This window comes from Pan paniscus, chromosome 13 (genome assembly GCF_029289425.2).
Source record: "Pan paniscus chromosome 13, NHGRI_mPanPan1-v2.0_pri, whole genome shotgun sequence".
NCBI classification, from domain to species: Eukaryota; Metazoa; Chordata; class Mammalia; order Primates; family Hominidae; genus Pan; species Pan paniscus.
Window position 1 is genome coordinate 113,291,690 of NC_073262.2, and position 18,515 is coordinate 113,310,204.

The 18,515-nt window shown below is 36.2% G+C and overlaps 1 protein-coding gene across 5 annotated transcripts in view; it reads left to right on the forward strand.

The window, feature by feature from the left end:
• The window catches only part of CPS1 (carbamoyl-phosphate synthase 1), a 201,153-nt gene extending 190,634 nt beyond the window's left edge, over nucleotides 1–10,519 (forward strand). For all 5 annotated transcript variants that reach the window (XM_014344058.4, XM_003806965.5, XM_014344059.5 and 2 more), the window contains 4 exons: nucleotides 6,313–6,372; nucleotides 7,139–7,251; nucleotides 8,422–8,551; nucleotides 9,302–10,519. In XM_014344058.4, coding sequence (XP_014199544.1) covers nucleotides 6,313–6,372; nucleotides 7,139–7,251; nucleotides 8,422–8,551; nucleotides 9,302–9,400 — 402 coding nt within the window. In that variant the 3' untranslated portion in view covers nucleotides 9,401–10,519. The remainder of the gene's footprint in view (nucleotides 1–6,312; nucleotides 6,373–7,138; nucleotides 7,252–8,421; nucleotides 8,552–9,301) is intronic.
• Nucleotides 10,520–18,515: the final 7,996 nt, after the last annotated feature.

Consider the following 18,515-nt stretch of genomic DNA (forward strand, 5'->3'; position numbering starts at 1 on the left):
TTCTATATGTTTTACTTTTAGCTCTCCATCCTTAGTTCCTGAACATAGGCATTATATGAGGTTGGATCTCACTTCCTCTGTTTCTCTTGATATTTCTCTGTCTCTTGATTTTCCCCCTTGCCAATTCATCCATGTCTATAGTACCTACTCTTCTATCTATAGCTACCACCTGTAAATTTACATCCTCAGCCATCCCATATTTCCAACAATCTGCTGGATACCTCCACTTGAATATCTCAAATCCAACGTTTCTCAAACTGAAGTCATATCTGTTCTCTCCTGACCATCTCCCCTTCCTTCCTTTCATTCATTCAGTCCTTCACATTTCAATCACTTCTAAATGCCAAGGATTCAAAGTTGAATACATTGATGTTATTTGATTAAATTTCTCAACTTAACACTCCAGATTGAAAGTTTTTGAAGGGTAGTGACTTAATGGGCCTAATACAGTCAGTTTATTTCATAGTATACTGTAGAAGTTCTTGAAATATTATTCATTCGTAAGCCTTCTAGGTCAAAGTAGGGTGAAATGAATATCTTTATGCAATAAAAAATGCATTGTCAATTTATTGATGTAAGTTAAATATAAATCTTAGGGCAAAATGATAGGAAACTTCTATTACTATTTGGAATGCTTTTTATTACTATTCGGAACTACTTTTATTACTATTACTAATTGCAAGAGTGTACAAACTGTCCTGTTTATAAATTTCCTGAAAAAATACTAGAGGCTTCCCAACTGGTCATTCATTTTTATTTGAGATTAGTAATTCTTGGGTCCTATGAAAAACAACAAATGGTCTTATATAATATTCCTGCTGTGCTTTTAATAAGCTCAAACTCTGCATGGCTACATAAAAATCAATAAAAATATAATTAGAACAGTACCAGGTATTCTCAAGCCAGTGGGTGATTATTTTAGATTCCATCTCATTAGGGTGTCTTAATATTAGCAAATTAGACTCTGGAGACTTTACAGGTAGTGGCTTTGGAGAAGTTTCTGCAAAGAGTAACTTGGGATTTTGCTTTATAAAGGTACCAGAAGGACGACGGTGAATAGTTAGAGCAGAGGCTAACAAGATGGCTTGCAATTGTGAAGCTTAATGGCAGTTTAGAGACAAATCACACCATATGATAGACTCGTCATGTTATAAATGGGTATTAAGTATTATTAAGTCCCAAGTAGGAGAATATTTGCCCAACTTCCAGTTATGGCTTAAAGTTTAATGTGAGACTTGGGGGCATTCAGAGGAGACCATGCCCTTAGTCCACATCTTCACATCTAATCATAATAGTGCTAACATTTTTAAATGCCACTTTAAGAAGGCAGTGATGTATAAAATTGTGCCTTGTTTGGTTCTAGTGCTGCAGGGAAATGTGAAGCAAAAATTAATTTGATCCCTATGAAGTATTTGCGTAATTTTGGCATTAGTGGACAGAATTTTGCTTTGTAGGGGAAAAGAGGGTTTGTTAGAAAAAATAATGTTTTCTTAAAGTAGTGAGAGCTGGCTATTGAAAATCTACCTTTCAATGCTTTCCTTTTAAAAGAAATAAATGTTCTAGCAGCTACATGAGTTGTTGCGAAGAACTTTCTGCACATGAGAGCATACGGACACAGATTTAAAAATATATTAAAAAGTACTTAAAGAAACTTAATAAAATTATACTTAAGAAAATATTTACAGCCATGGCAAAATTGATCAGCTAATGCATAGTTTCTTCATTACTATAGGTAGGATTTTCATTCATGGTGTTTTTAAAAATGCTTAGTCTGATAAACTGAAAAAGCATGACAGAATATACTAAATGGAGAGTTAATAGCTATAAAACTTACTTGACTACTTCTTAGTTAGTATGGGGCCAAATCTAATCTCAACTTTTTACCGAAGCTTCATAGCAATTGCAGATAAAGTAATTAGGGTTCCATATTTTAGGATACATTGTACTTTTAAAAAACATTTTATTTAACGTGATCCTACTTGGTCAGAAGAAGTCATTTAAACACTTTTGGATATATTAAGTTAGAACTGAAAAATAGCACAAAAAAGACTGCTAATATATAAATGGGGGTTAGGGATAGTAAATCCAATGGAAGGCATCTAGTTGAAGGTGAGTTATTATGAAGTTCCAAGAGAACTTGTTATATGGCAGTCTTTCTAACTTTTAAATTTCTTCTCTCTTTCCCACCCTACTCCTTTACACATACAGACTCTCTGTTTCTGGTCTTCCAAAGTTAAATCCAATAGGTCAAAGTACCTGGGAAGTTTGAAATATTCATAACATCAATCTTATAACTAGGACTTAGGATAAAAGAATCAAGATGTAGATTTTGTCAAAGGATTCTTCTCAATCTATTACATGCCCTGTGTCTCTACCAAGGCATTTCTAACATAAGAAAGGCATAACACAGGTTTATATGGCAACAAAAATCATCTTTGATTTTCCTGTAATATTTCTAGCCACCTTTCATCGCATTAGGATTTATTTTTAGTTGCTGTGAGTAGGCAATCTGCCTTGTTTTGAAGTTTTCTGGAAGACCCTTTAACAATAAATGATTTACTCTAGAGTAGATCAAGAGCACTCACTGTGTTTTCCTCTCTGATTGGGCTATTCAGTGATGCTTGTGGAGTGGCAAGTACCAATCTGACATCTGCGCTTCAGCATTGCTCAGAAACACAAAGCAAGCATTTTATTTGAAAAGACAACTCCAAGTGACATGAATAACCTTTTATCTTTAATATGGAATCATTAGGAACAACCATAGAGTTGTCAATCCAGAGGTCCCCGTAGAATCCACAGGCATCACATAGTATTAACTTGGCTTTCTTTTCTGTAGCCAGGAGTTGGATAAATGTGAAAATGATCATTGGAGGAAATATATATATTTTTCACTTTTAAAGGACTGTCTTCTTTATAAACATTTCCAAGAAAATAAATCAGCTTGTACTTTTCACCTTTCATAACAAATGGTTTCTTACACAGGTATTTTCAATCAGCTTTTAAATCTGAGGCTACTCAGATGCAAGCTGACAGCTGTAATTTCTTTTTGTAGAGAGGCTGTTTTATGTGTCACAAGTGTTCAATACATGTTTGATAGAAGTTTATAATGTGCCTATGGAAGCCAACACCCAGACCAGAAGGTAGAGTGGTTTCCTGGCTGGGAACTGTCAATACTGTCATGTTGGATATTTATCTTTTCCACCTGGGGGACAACACTGAAACAGTTCCATAATGAGGTTCTGCCTGGTGTCTGCAGGTCTTAGAGGACTTGCTGACTTATTTTACTTTAAAATGGCAAAGAAAAAAATTACATTCTAGTACTCCTCCATCAACGTTTTTCGTGGTGATTTTAGCCAAGGTTAATGCAATCTTGACTTCATATTACACAATGAGTGAAGGATAGTCTTCCTATCCCCTATTCCCCCCTTTCTCAAACTTAAGTATGCATCAAAATCACCTGGAGGATTTGTAAAACAACAAATTGCTAGGATCCACTCCCAGAGTTCCTGATTCAATAGATCTGGGGTGGGGTTCAAATTTTCATATTTTTAATAAATTCCCAGGTAATGCTGATGCTGCTCTGCCAGGGACCACAGTTTGAGAACCACTCTACTTGAGCGATGGTACTTTAGAAACCTGGTTAAAAGTTATGTTAGCACTTATTATTGTCAAACATATTATCAGGGAATTTTTGCTAGGGAAAGTATAAAAGATTGAGAAAAGTTGAGTGCGTGATTAATGTATCAATTAGTAAGTGTTGGAGATCATTATGCTGAGCCTTCTAATGTGATTTGGTACTTACTGAAGTCTATTCTGTGTTTAGCAGAGGGTCACAATGTAATGTTCCGTATTAGGGGTATTTAAGAACATTCGGAAGTTCATTTTGGACATTTCATATATATTTGTTATATACCAAGGAATCTTAAAACATGAAAAAAAATTTATATGCCATCAAATTTAGCCCTTTGCCTTTTCTGAGGAGAATGAAACTTGAATTGTCTTATTCTTCTGTCTAACCAATTGTCCTGATGTCACTAAGAGTTATTCTCAAATTTTTTACTTGTTTTTTTCTTTTATGTCTAACCATGAGCTTCTTGCATCTAAGCTCATTTCTTTCTATTTGGTCCTAAGTGGAAATGAAAAGCTACTGTCCTGGGCATGGTTAAAATTCATGTTCTATAAGGCAGTCATGAATAATCCCTGAGCCTGCCTCAGCTGAAATTCATTCAGTTACATTTATCTATTCTATTTGCCAATAGTTTCCTCTTATAAAACTGCAGTTCTGGGATTGAGGGGGCCAGAATCTGAAAGAATTTTGTATTTGAACATAGTCTTTGGGGTCTTTTCTTAGGATTTAGATCTGTGCTCAGAAATACTCTGCAAGTAAATATTAGGGGGTGTTATGGGCTAAACATTGTCAAAATTGTGCAAGGATCATATGTGTTTTATTGTCACAGTTCTTAGTTTCTGACTCTGAAATAAGATCATTTGATTTTTTCCAGCCATCACTAATATGGTTTATAAACAGATTACAAGACATTTGCTGAAGTAACCAGCTCATGTCATCTGTTTAAAACCTTTTTACAAGGGAAACCAACAAGAATGTTCCTATTTAAAGAAGAATGGATATGTTTTTAACAGTGTATGATTTTAAATACGCCAGCTCAGTTACTCAGACACTCATGTTAATGAAGTCAAGGTCAGGGTTTGATGTTTGGGTAGGTCACCTAGTGTTGTTTTCTTTCATTCTGACCACTATCTTACAAACACTAGCTCTTGATCACAGGAAGTATGTTCAGAACTAGGGAACTCCTGATGGCAATGGTCAGGAATCCAGGGAAGGTAGGGGCTGGACACTAGACAGGTCCACCTGGGTTCCTGGGAAAGACACAGCAATGGACTGCAGGAAAATATCTGAACAGTGAGATGGAGCATTAGGGAAGCCTGTGTGGAAATGAAATGCATATAAATGAGGGGGCAGTCAGTTTGGGTTGTAAGTGTAATCATGGGTAGAGGAACCCACACTTGGAAACTAGGATGTAAGGGCAGGAATCTAGTTTTTAGGGGGGCTGAAAAAACAATTATTGTAATTATAATAATATTTATTAAGAACTATTAATAGGCAAGTAACTGTGCTAAATTATAGTAGTAACACTTAAGTAGTGCTTACTTCTAAATTAGCTTATTGAACACTCATACTAATGTAAGAACTGTTACTATTCCTGTTCAACAGATGAGGAAACTGCATCGTAGAGTTGTTAAGTAAGATATTCAAGGTCACACAGTTTAATAAGGCGTGGAGCCTCAAAAAAAAAAAAAGTTGAAATACTACTATTGTCATCACTGTTTTTGAATGAAGAAATGAAGGCAAAGACATTAACTTTTTGAAGCTCATACCACTAGTGAATGGTGAAAGCCAGGATTTGAAATGCAGCTAACTGACTTTAGAGCTCATTCTTTAGCTACAACTTTTTATTGCCTCAGAGTAAATGAAAAAATGAGTTCCAAAGATTGAGTTATTGCAGGGACTAGTGCATAAGCTACTAGGAAAATGGCCTAGTTATTGAAGAGCAGTACAAAATTAGAACTTAGAAATAAGAGCGAGTTGAGCCTGGGTGCAGTGCCTCATGCCTGTAATCCCAGCACTTTGGGAGGCCGAGGTGGGTGGATCACCTGAGGTCGGGAGTTTGAGACCAGCTTGACCAACATGGAGAAACCCTGTCTCTACTAAAAATACAAAATTAGCTGGGCATGGTGGTGGATGCCTGTAATCCCAGCTACTCGGGAGGCTGAGGCAGGAGAATCGCTTGAACCCAGAAGGCATTGCAGTGAGCCAAGATCGTGCCATTGCACTCCAGCCTGGGCAACAAGAGCAAAAAACCCCATCTCAAAAAAAAAAAAAAAAAAAAGAAATAAGAGCAGGTTGAATAGGCAAAACAGCTAGCCTGACTCGGTACTGGCTCCTAACCCACATATCTTTTAAGTCCTCCCTGACCAGGAAAAGGATCCTTGTAGAACCGAAGTGGATCTGAACTTACAAAGACCAAGTGGATTAAATAGAGAATAAAAGGAGATAAGAACAAGGTGAAAAGCAGGGATCAAGATAATGTGGATGGAATTTCATTGACATTGGGATATAGCTAAAACTCACACTCACCATAGAAGGATAAAAGGATAAAACTTGTTATTTTTTAATATAAAGCATCCGGCAACATGTAACATTGTCTTTTAAGATGTTGTAAGGAAATACCATATTGCATAAATGAAGAGCATGTATATCTAGAAAGTGAATTTTGTGAAATTCCTTTTCAGCAATCATTCCGGCCAAGATTCCTTGGTGTGGCTGAACAATTACACAATGAAGGTTTCAAGGTATGTTCATTAGTTTTAAGTTGTTTTCTGTCAGCATGGAATCTGTCCACAAATCAAAATATTGCAGAATATTGGAAAAGAAATAGCCCAAAATATGTCCTTTTGATATGGAAGGTTTAACTAACTTGGTAGTTTTAAAACTTAGAGTCAAATCACTAAAAAGACTGGTATTAACTTTTAACAAAATTACCACAAATTCAATAGAAGTTGCCAACTAAAAACTGAGAAAGTTTAGTTTAAGCACAATTGAGACAAAGTCCCAATACATTTCCATATGTTTTTCCTTTTTTTGTTTTCATATGAGGTTATAGATTCTAGCTGTGACAGTTACAGGCAAAACTTCTTTGCAGTGAATACCTCCACACAAAGCCTGGTTGAGTAAAACAAAATTATTCCCAAGGCTTATGATGGGCCTGTGGCCATGGGGATTTGTTGACCTGCTAACAAGGAATTAGCCATGAATAATTGAGAAATTATTAAATGTATGAGAAATTGTCATTGAATTATTAAATTCAAATTAAATATATAATTATTAAAATGGAAATGCAAATAAAATTGAGGTTCTTAAGTTTTTTAAATCACTGCAAATATATAAAAAATGTTTAAAGTGCCCATGCCTCTGGACTCTGAGTCCAAGTCTCTATCCTTGGCACTATACTACTTCTCATGTTCAGCAATTTCTTCTTCTTTCTGTTTTAAATTACATGTTCCATAAAAATAAGAAATCACTGTGATACGGTAATTGATTTTTTCATTTTAAATGCAGCTGTTTGCCACGGAAGCCACATCAGACTGGCTCAACGCCAACAATGTCCCTGCCACCCCAGTGGCATGGCCGTCTCAAGAAGGACAGAATCCCAGCCTCTCTTCCATCAGAAAGTAAGAACTAGGCATACTGTTTTCTGAAATAATTTAGAGGATTAACTTTGAGAACCAGTATATGAATATTTCACCTTACTTGATTGCAAGTCTTTTAAAACAAATTTAAAAATGAATACATTTGTGGATGATTGTCAAGTTTCACTCTCCATCACTATGGAATACATAACGTCATGTGTACATGGTGATATGAAACGTGTTTCAGAATACTTCTTAGTAAGGATACTTTCCTTGATGGAAACAAGTGAGAGCATGAAGAATGTAATGCAGCACTTTATATTTCATGTCAAACTTATATTGTGTATAGATAAGTATATCGAGTATAAGATGACCAGCTATATTTCACTAAGGTTGTGCATAATAAATCAATTTGTTGAGCACTTACTACATACAGGAACCTATGTTGAGTACTATGATGATGTCATCCATTGGATTACCTAATTGGTCATTCCTTGACCAGGTTTTCATGCCTTAGACCATGTCGTCATTAGATTTTGTAAGACATTTTATTTCAGCAGATTGTGTGAATCTTCAGGAATACCATTGCATCAACCCTTAAAGATCTATGTGGCATAAGTACATAGGAGATAATTCTCTGCTATTTTAAGATAGTGCAGCCTACAGAATGGCTGTGCCATTCTATGCAATATGTTATTTGTTAGCGTTCTTGAGAAACCAACACATAAATTATTATCACTTTAATAAAATAATGGCATTGTGTTCAAACCTTAGCAGGCCTCCAAGGATGTAATAGCTCCGTGTTTGGGGCATTGTAAAACAATAATTAGCACTACTAAGGAGGCAATAGAGTTAATGTGGGAGTGGGAACATGGGGGTGAAAGGGCATTCAATGGTGGAGGGATCACCTCTTTTTAAAAAATAAGTAAATATCTATCAAATTACCAATTCTTAATCAGTGAACAGATAGCATTTTAAAGAGAAAACAAACATCTGCATTCCATTAGACTTGCACTAGAATTCCTTCAAGAACACAATATAATCCCTATATAAGTGTAATTTAAACATCTACTTAGCAATAGAGGAGGGCAGATGGCAGTCAACTCAGCATGGCATTGACTTGAATGGCTGAGAGAGCAATTTATGTTAGTATTTTATAAACTAACTATAAAATATGCCTTGTTGTCTATAAGTTTTTGTTTATTTTTCCAGATTGATTAGAGATGGCAGCATTGACCTAGTGATTAACCTTCCCAACAACAACACTAAATTTGTCCATGATAATTATGTGATTCGGAGGACAGCTGTTGATAGTGGAATCCCTCTCCTCACTAATTTTCAGGTATAGTCTTTTCCTTGGATATAGACTGGATGGGAGTTTTATTTCTGTGCCTCCCTTAAGAGTGTAATCAGTAGATGCACATCTCTCTTTTCCCCTCTTTGTAACTTTCAGAATAGAGAGGAATTTTTAATAATCTAAAATAATGATGCTAACATGGTAGGTCATGGCTTAAATGGGACAGTTGGTGATCAAGCAATTGAGATAATCAAAGGCCATGAATGGCCATGGCTCTCTCCTTACAATTATCCTTTGAATAAAAAGTGACAGCATGACATGGAATAAAGATACAAACTTTTATTTCATTGTTTCTAAATGAAAGCCACCATATAAAAGCAACAGGTTAATGATGGTCCAGATGTAGCACAAGTGCTTGTTCAATTCACAGAAAATGATTGCATGAGGCATGTTCAGTTTCACTTGGACATGACCCATCGAATTTATCACAGGGAGAAACAGAGTGGAGACTCATTAACTTTCTGCCTATCATATTTATTTTTTATGCAGAATCAGTTTTAATCCCTATGGGAGGAGAAATAAGCGTATTCACAGTGACATCTGAGATATAAAAGAAAGTCCCCATGGTGAGGTCTGAGACATGGGAGAAAGTCTCCATTACATAAAAAACTTTTATGCCTTTTATCCCATACCCCTTTGAAAACTGGGGGCAGACACTTGTGACTTTTGTCTTCATTCATTAAAAATTCACTTTTATATCATGGAGGGTGCTGATTCCTACCATTATATTTTCAGGTGACCAAACTTTTTGCTGAAGCTGTGCAGAAATCTCGCAAGGTGGACTCCAAGAGTCTTTTCCACTACAGGCAGTACAGTGCTGGAAAAGCAGCATAGAGATGCAGACACCCCAGCCCCATTATTAAATCAACCTGAGCCACATGTTATCTAAAGGAACTGATTCACAACTTTCTCAGAGATGAATATTGATAACTAAACTTCATTTCAGTTTACTTTGTTATGCCTTAATATTCTGTGTCTTTTGCAATTAAATTGTCAGTCACTTCTTCAAAACCTTACAGTCCTTCCTAAGTTACTCTTCATGAGATTTCATCCATTTACTAATACTGTATTTTTGGTGGACTAGGCTTGCCTATGTGCTTATTTGTAGCTTTTTACTTTTTATGGTGCTGATTAATGGTGATCAAGGTAGGAAAAGTTGCTGTTCTATTTTCTGAACTCTTTCTATACTTTAAGATACTCTATTTTTAAAACAGTATCTGCAAACTCAGGACACTTTAACAGGGCAGAATACTCTAAAAACTTGATAAAATGAAATATAGATTTAATTTATGAACCTTCCATCATGATGTTTGTGTATTGCTTCTTTTTGGATCCTCATTCTCACCCATTTGGCTAATCCAGGAATATTGTTATCCCTTCCCATTATATTGAAGTTGAGAAATGTGACAGAGGCGTTTAGAGTATGGACTTTTCTTTTCTTTTTCTTTTTCTTTTTTTCTTTTTGAGATGGGGTCACACTCTCCAGGCTGGAGTGCAGTGGCACGATCTCGGCTCACTGCAATCTCCGTCTCCCAAGTTCAAGCGATTCTCCTGCTTTAGACTATGGATTTCTTTAAGGAATACTGGTTTGCAGTTTTGTTTTCTGGACTATATCAGCAGATGGTAGACAGTGTTTATGTAGATTTGTTGTTGTTTTTATCATTGGATTTTAACTTGGCCCGAGTGAAATAATCAGATTTTTGTCATTCACACTCTCCCCCAGTTTTGGAATAACTTGGAAGTAAGGTTCATTCCCTTAAGACGATGGATTCTGTTGAACTATGGGGTCCCACACTGCACTATGAATTCCACCCACTCTAAGGGCAAGGACATCATTCCTTCTACATATAAGAAAAAAGTCTCTCCCGAAGGGCAGCCTTTGTTACTTTTAAATATTTTCTGTTATTACAAGTGCTCTAATTGTGAACTTTTAAATAAAATACTATTAAGAGGTAATGCAGTTGAATCTGGTTTTATTTTATGTTGATGTACAAAAATCAGTTTACTTCCATGATAAAATAGGGTTTTGGGCCAGGATTGCATTGCTTATTTATTTTTTCCATGCAAATCCATATAGGGATGAGAAAATTAATGTTAAAAATAAGTTTTAGCTGTTACATTTTTCATTTTTTCTTGTCCCTCCCTTGCTTTTAAGTCTCATCATAACATTATGTGGTTATATGGCTATAAACCATCTTTGATCTGTATAACTTTCTAATGTATAACTACAACCACATACTGATTAAAGATTGCCACAAATATATAGTAAACTTTCAAACAAATGTCTTGCATAACTCAGAAAAGTAACTTAACCCAATCAGAGGCTGACCAGCATTGTCTGATGGAAATAGTGCCAATGAGCACACTGATGCCATATCCCCAATTTACCACCGAAACTATGGCTTTGTGAAGGTCCTAAGATAATTATGCTATAACAGCTTTTATTTCTTCCTTGTTACCTCACAGTCAATTGATTACCACTTTGTATAGCTCTAGACAAATGCTTAAAGTAATTCATCTTCTCTCCCCCTCACTTCCTTGTTCTTCCTGTGGTCAAGACTTTCATTACTTCTTCCCTGTAATCTTTTTTTTTTTTTTTTTTTTTTTTTTTTTGAGACGGAGTTTTGCTCTTGTCACCCAGGCTGGAGTGCAGTGGCGCGATCTCAGCTCACTGCAACCTCCATCTCCTGGGTTCAAGCGATTCTCCTGCCTCAGCCTCCTGAGTAGCTGAGATTACAGGTGCCCGCCAACAAGCCTGGCTAATATTTTGTATTTTTAGTAGAGACGGGGTTTCGCCATGTTGGGCAGGCTGGTCCCCTATAATCATATAATTGTGTAATCCCTGATCACTTTGATTCATTCACCTGAAAATATTTAATGAGTTTCTTCCATGTTTCATGTAGAATATATCACAATCTCTCCTACTCCTATTATTCTAGCATGTTTCTGTTACATATCACCAGCACCACAACCACCGTCACCATAATAATTAACATTATGGAGTCCATACTATTTTTCAGGCATTTGTAAGTACTTTACATGAGTTAACCTAGTTAATCCGCAAAATATCCCTGTGAGTAGGTGCTGTTATCTCCATATTATAAATAAGAAAACTTAGGCATACCAAAGTTAAGTAACATGCTCAAGGTCACACGAAATGGAGTCTCACTTTTCTGTATCATATTCTGGTGAAGGTAGGCATGTAAAAAGAAATCATTTCTCACAGTAAAGAAAATAATTTGTCTGCAGAGATCAGGGAAGGGCATTTTAAGGAGATGGATTCATGTGTTGCCTTGAATAAGATCTTGCAGTTGCCAAGGAAGACTAGAAGGTAAGGACATTTAGGAAAATGACAACGACGTTGTTATGACTGGAGCTCAGGGTATGTGTGGAGGGAAAGGGCTAGTAGCAGAAGTTGAGACTGGACTCTTAATGGTGGATGTTTAAACTAGGTAGAAGTTTTAAAACTTTTTATTTGGAAATAATTTTGGATTTAAATTTTAAAAGTAAAAAAATCCCCAGATTTACCTATTGGTAATATTTTACTTCATTTGCTTTATTCTACTCTTATCATCTATTTCTCTATCTAAACACACTTGACACACATACATATTCACAGAGGAAGATAAAAATTACATGTTGACTAAAAGTGAGCAGGCTGTTAGTGACCAATTTAGATATCTAACTCAATGTTTTAAATAAATAATTGTTTGCTGAAACTGTCAAAAACTCAATTAGTTAATTATTGTATTGTGAGAATTTAATAAAGGGTCCTAATTTTTATATTAATGTGAGCCGGCTATTTGTAAGATATGGTAAAATTTGAAGATTAATAATAATGAATTTAACATTGTGTCTATATAAACTCTATGGTTTTTGTTGACAAAAGGGCTTTGGAAAACCAGAAGACAGGATAGACCTCATGGTGCTGAAAATGGAATTATATTAATTTTTGTTTTGGTTGCCTTTCTGTTTTCCAACATTCCAAACTTTAAAAAGACTTAACTACAGATAAATAACACATTTAAGATCTTTGGTTGGAGGAGAGAAATGCAAGAAAGTAGAAACATTTGTGCTCAGATTTGGCAAGGCTTTGTCCTTTTGGAACATATTTATTCTTTCATATAAACACGTTAACACATTTTTAAATGTCCAAATCTATTATATATCACAAGTTCAGACAACACAGGGTCTGTGTCTGTAGAGCTGAATAACAAATCTAAGTAGCTTTTTCCATACTGAGAATTTAATGGTGTGCAAGAAGGATGGGCTCTATTGAAGAGGGAGAAAAGGAGCTCAGCCAGCTTGTGAAATGAAGAGGAATAAAGAATGATCCATTTATAGATTTAGGATTTTATAGCTTTGGAGAGGTAAGTATAATATTTTAACTTCACTTCTGTCAAACTTTCCTCTTAAACAGAATTCCTATTGGAAACTTAAAAACAACTATAACAGTCATTTATCTCAACAGCTGCAGGTACTTGAACCTCAGCTTCCACAGTGTCCACAGCCTCTTGAACAACGAAAGTGGAAATTATCAGAGAAACAAACCATGGCTGAATGCAGTTAAGTGCTCTGTAATTACATGCCAGTGTTGCCATTTGGCTGCTGGTGTAGTCTCCTGTGGGCACAGGTGCCATAAATGCTCACACACACCCAATCAAATCCACAAAGACCTTTCATTACATATCATTTGAGACACCCTTAACTTAAAAAAGACTAGCTCAAGTTTAGTTCTTTCCCTTTGTTCTTATATATAAAAATTCCATTTTTCCTAATTAATATTACTGTGCTATTTCATGAGAAGCTGTTACAATTGGCGAGTGTGAAGGTAATGTGGTAGGAGGAAGAATGTCTTTCCTCCCTGAGTGGCTCCCTGGGCTCTGTGAAAAATTGGTAATAATCATTCCTACTTCTTTTCTTGTGCATAACGCAGGGTGCAAAGGTTCCAGAAAGAGAATTTAAGTACCTACAGCTGTTGAGATCAATGCAGCTATGGAAACAAAGACTCAGCAAGTCAAAATTAGCACCATTTGTGTATGCTTCTTGTTGCTTAAAGATCATTTTTGAGTCTTTACAGCTTTCATTTTATAAAGGACTTACATCCACAAAGAAAACCATTGATTGTTGACCAAAACAAACAAACAAAATAGGGTTTTCCAGCAGGACTAAAGGTCTACTTTCTCCTGAAACGACCAGCCTACCTAATTATTTTGCTAAGGTGTTCCCTATTAGAATCACACACACCACAGTGAGGAGCTTTTGTTCAGAAGAAGCAACACCAGCAGCCTCACAAAAAAGTGGGAAAGATGTGTATGTCCCCAAATGATAATTTTGCTCACAACGCTCAGTATTGTTGGGCAGCCATAGTGAAGACAGACAAAATATGACCAACATTTAGAAAGGAGTGAGAATTCAACAAGATCAAAATGTGTTATTAAAGGACATAAATCACTTGAAAATGTGTTTTAATAATAAAGGATACATTCTAATATCCAGGGCCCAGACAACTATGTTTTCCTGTCTGAAATTTAAAGGCATTCAGTAATCTCTTTAGTGACCTTTCTTCTCTCTGCCTATGCAAGGCCTTGAAGGTTGAAATATGGCAGGATTTTGAGGACTTTGTCATAAAAGAAATATCCTGCTAAGTATTTTCCATAACTCTTCAGAAATTTCCTCATAGAAGACTGCAAATGAAATGTATAGGGAATAATATAATTAGACTGTAAAATTCGCTGAACTCCCCATTCAAGAGGAATTACATGTGGATCCTTTTTAAAAAATGTTTTCTAATTAAACTGAGGACATAATGTTATATTATTTTACAGGTTCAATACACTTCCTTTCCCACTCATAACTAAAATATAGAGAGAGCTGGAGGGGAAAAATAGTATTATTGTAGTTAAAAAGTGAGTAGGAGTTTGTAGAGATTTTTTTTTTTTTTTTTTTTTTGCTACGGAGTTTTGCTCTGTAGCCCAGGCTGGAGTGCAGTGGCGCGATCTTGGCTCACTGCAAGCTCTGCCTCCTGGGTTCATGCCATTCTTCTGCCTCAGCCTCCCGAGTAGCTGGGACTACAGGGGCCCGCCATCACACCCGGCTGATTTTTTTTGTATTTTTAGTAGAGACGGGGTTTCACCGTGTTAGCCAGAATGGTCTCGATCTCCTGACCTTGTGATCCGCCCGCCTCAGCCTCCCAAAGTGCTGGGATTACAGGCGTGAGCCACCGCGCTAGGCCCTGTAGAGAGTTTAATAACTGTGAGGCCTAAGCATTTGATGTGAATTAGGCTCACATTTTATTCATTGGGTTGGAATAAGATAAGGCAACACGGAGTTAACTTTCTCAACATTGAGGAAGCCTCCAGGGCAAAAAATTATTTGTGCCAAATATATCATTATGTGCCTTAGAATCCTGAGCAAAGCCCTGCTTGCTTCAGAGGTACCTCACTAACTCTAGTGCCCTGGTTCTGCTGAAATCTGAGGATCTGTGGAGCCCCAGGGACTTCTTAACGCAAATGGATGGTACTTGGCAGACTGACTCCTCCTGGTATGGTCCCTGGCTTATTTACCTTATTGGGTTTTGCTATGCTAACCTCTGGAAGGCTGATATTCTCAAGAATAAAAGAAATGCAAAGGTTCTTTGGTTGTTGTACTCATTGTACTAATGTTGATGTGATGAGGTGGGTTTTAATCAATGGTGGTTTTCTTTGGTCCATTAAGGTTGTCACTATAAATAATTCCACATCATTTCAGCATCTCTTTACTTCAACCTGATACAGCTAAGAGACAATCATGACTCTCTGGTACGTAATTCAGATCTATAGAAGGTAAGGACATATTTATTTTATTGACTGTTGTGTTCCCAGAGCTTAAATATAGTTGATGTTCAAAACTATTGAATCTTCAATATTTTGATACTAAAAAATGATTGTAGGGAGATGTGTTTGGTCCTTTCTTTTAGTTCCAAGTTCTTATCTCCTCTCTTGGCTGCAGGGATCTCAAACCACAGTTTGTGTTAAGCCTTCAGCCTCAGCCTTGTCCTGTAGGTACTCAAGAAACTAGCACAGTTTATGTGCCTTTATGAAGGAAACACTGATAAACATTAATTGTTCCAAATATTTAATCTATTTGATGCTATGAATAGATCTGTTATCTTCAATCTTAGTTATTGTTCCAGTCATTTAATGAAGGCTTGTATATATCTCCATGCCCATAGTATTAAGTATGTGCTTATCTCTAAAAATGTATTCATATTTTCACTTATTCTTTCTCCATGATGGTTTGCTCATGACCACTTACTGTTCCTTTTACTTCTTAATTTCAATTTATAGAATATTTCATATAGTATATTCATTTAAATCTATATTTTGATAGAAAATAGACAATTTAGGAGTGTGTCATTTCATGTATATCTCTATCACTTTTCTAAGCTTCTTTGTGTCTTAACCTTCATTCATTAAGTTCACAAATATTTACTGAGTAGCTTTAATAAAATACAACATTTTTAGACTTTCAAAGCTTATAGCCTAGTGATGAACAGAGAGAGAAAAAACCTATTACAATAGAGCTTGGTTTTAAGGGATTTTAGAGATTGAAAGGGAAATTTAGGGGGCTATATTAACAAATGACGGGGCAGATCAAGGAAGGCATGCTTCCATGAGAAAGTAACATCTAAGCTGAAACCCAAAGGATAAATAAAAATTTGCCAGACCAAGAAGTGTAGATGTGTTCTATACAATGACAACACTGTGGATGAAGACCCAAGGCAAGAAAAACATCCTGTGTTTGAAGAATTGAAAGAAGCTGAGCATAACTGGAGCATTGTGCATACAGGGTTGATGATGAGGGTGGGGAAATCATAGAGCCTTATAAACCATGTTAAGGAGTTTGAACACTTTGCTAAGGATAAGAAGAAGCTGCTGAAGTGTTTTAAGTTAGAAGGTGACAATCACTTTTGCATTTTGGGAAAATTCAATTTGACTACAGAATGAAGAACAAATTAAATAAACTAGGATTGGAGGCAGAGAGACTAGTTAGGAAGCCATTATAATGATACAGGAGGAAGAAAGGAGAGAAGGAGGGAGAGAAAGAGAGGAGAGGATAGAGAGAGATTGCTTGGACTAGAGTAGGAAAGAGAAACCAATTTTAGGAATGATATTTTGGGGAGAAAGAACTGTTATGATGTATTTGGATGAGTAAGAGGAGGTACTCAGTTTCAGAGCTACACATTTCTGGCTTGGGAAAACGGTGAGAAGTCACCTGATTTTATTGGTCCCAGAGAGCCTGGGAGTGAGAAAAGGCTGAAAATGGTAAGTTCTGTTTCCAACATGTGAACTTCAGGTGTCTATTAGAGGTAGAATGAAAATGGTATCTAGTCAGTGATTAAAAGCCAGACATTGGAGCTAGTCTTCCTGAGTTGGAATCCAGGCTCTGACAGTAGCTGCATAATCTTAAGTAGGTTGCTTAAATTTCCCATATCTCAGCTTCCTCTCTCATGTGGGAATAATAATACCTGCTCATAATGTTATTATGAGGGTTGGATTGAGAAAATGTGAATTAGGCACTTTGAATAGTACTGGGAACAGAGTAAGTGCTATGGTAAGTGTTAGTCATTATTATTGTTATTTTTTCTATGGAATGTCCAAATGGAGATATCTAGTAGGCAGTTGTATACTTAGTTTTAAAAATTGGAAAGCTGTTGGTTATAAGTACATATCTTAGCAAATATTATATTTTGAGAAACTATGACCCCTAAAGCAGGAAGTTCTAATAGTCATCACTGACTCCTTAACAATGTAAAAGTGAAATTGATTCAATGTTAAAATATTTAGAGATTCTTGAATTTAAAAAAATTCTAGAAATACAAAACTAAAAATTATTACTTTTGGTTGAACATTAAATATATATTTCAGTACTATAGCAAGTTTTAATATTCTAAAATATTAAATTGACCCAATTTTAAATAACTTTAAAGTGTTCATCAGAAATAATATAGCTTTATTGAGCAGAATCATAAAATTATAAAGCATAATTTAGTTGGCACAAATTTGGATTTCTGGAATGGCTTCAGTGACAGTTTTGTAGACAGTGTCTCTGTGTGATGGGGCTGGACATGCTTCACAGCATGTCATGCTGTGATTTTCTGGGCACTGTGGTTACTTTTACTGAGCGGTTCTGATTATGGTAGAGGTGGACTTCAATGAGCTCAAGGAAATTCAGATTTTGATGAAAAAGTGCTGAAGTATAATAGTGATATTAATAATGAACATGTTTTCAGCACTTACTCTATTATGTGGTATGCTAATGCTTTAATTATATGATCTCATTTTAATGCTTCCAGCATCCCTAATTTATAGATGTGAAGCTGAGGTTTAGAGAGGTGAAGCGGCCACCTGAGGTCACACAGAGGTGAAGGGAGGAAGTGTAGAGAAGCAATGAGTCTGCGGCAGCAGGGGAAAGAGTAAACAAGAGCAGGAGGGAGATCAAAGGAGTAGAGAGAAGCGGGAAGGAGGGAAGGACAAATCAGGAAGGAATGGATGTTGTCTGAATACTCATTCAGTCACACGAACTGAATTTTGGATCCTTTTGAAGATGTCAATGAAAATGTGAACTACACTCAGAAGCGTTGGGAGCTAGAGGCCTTTCAGTGGACTCAGAGGATAGAGAAATGTTCCCAGAGAGTAGCCAGCTTGTCTAGACTCATTCCTGAATGCAGTATTTGTCCATTCTCATGTTGCTATAAAGAAGTACCTGAGACTGGATAATTTATGAAGAAAAGAGGTTTAATTGACTCATGGTTCTGCAGGCTGTACAGGAAGCATGGTTGGGAAGGCCTCAGGAAACTTACAATCATGGCAGAAGGGCAAAGGGGAAGCTAGCACTTTCTTCACCTGGCAAAGCAGGAGAGGGAGACAGTGAAGGTTCAAGTGCCACACACTTTAAAAGCATCAGA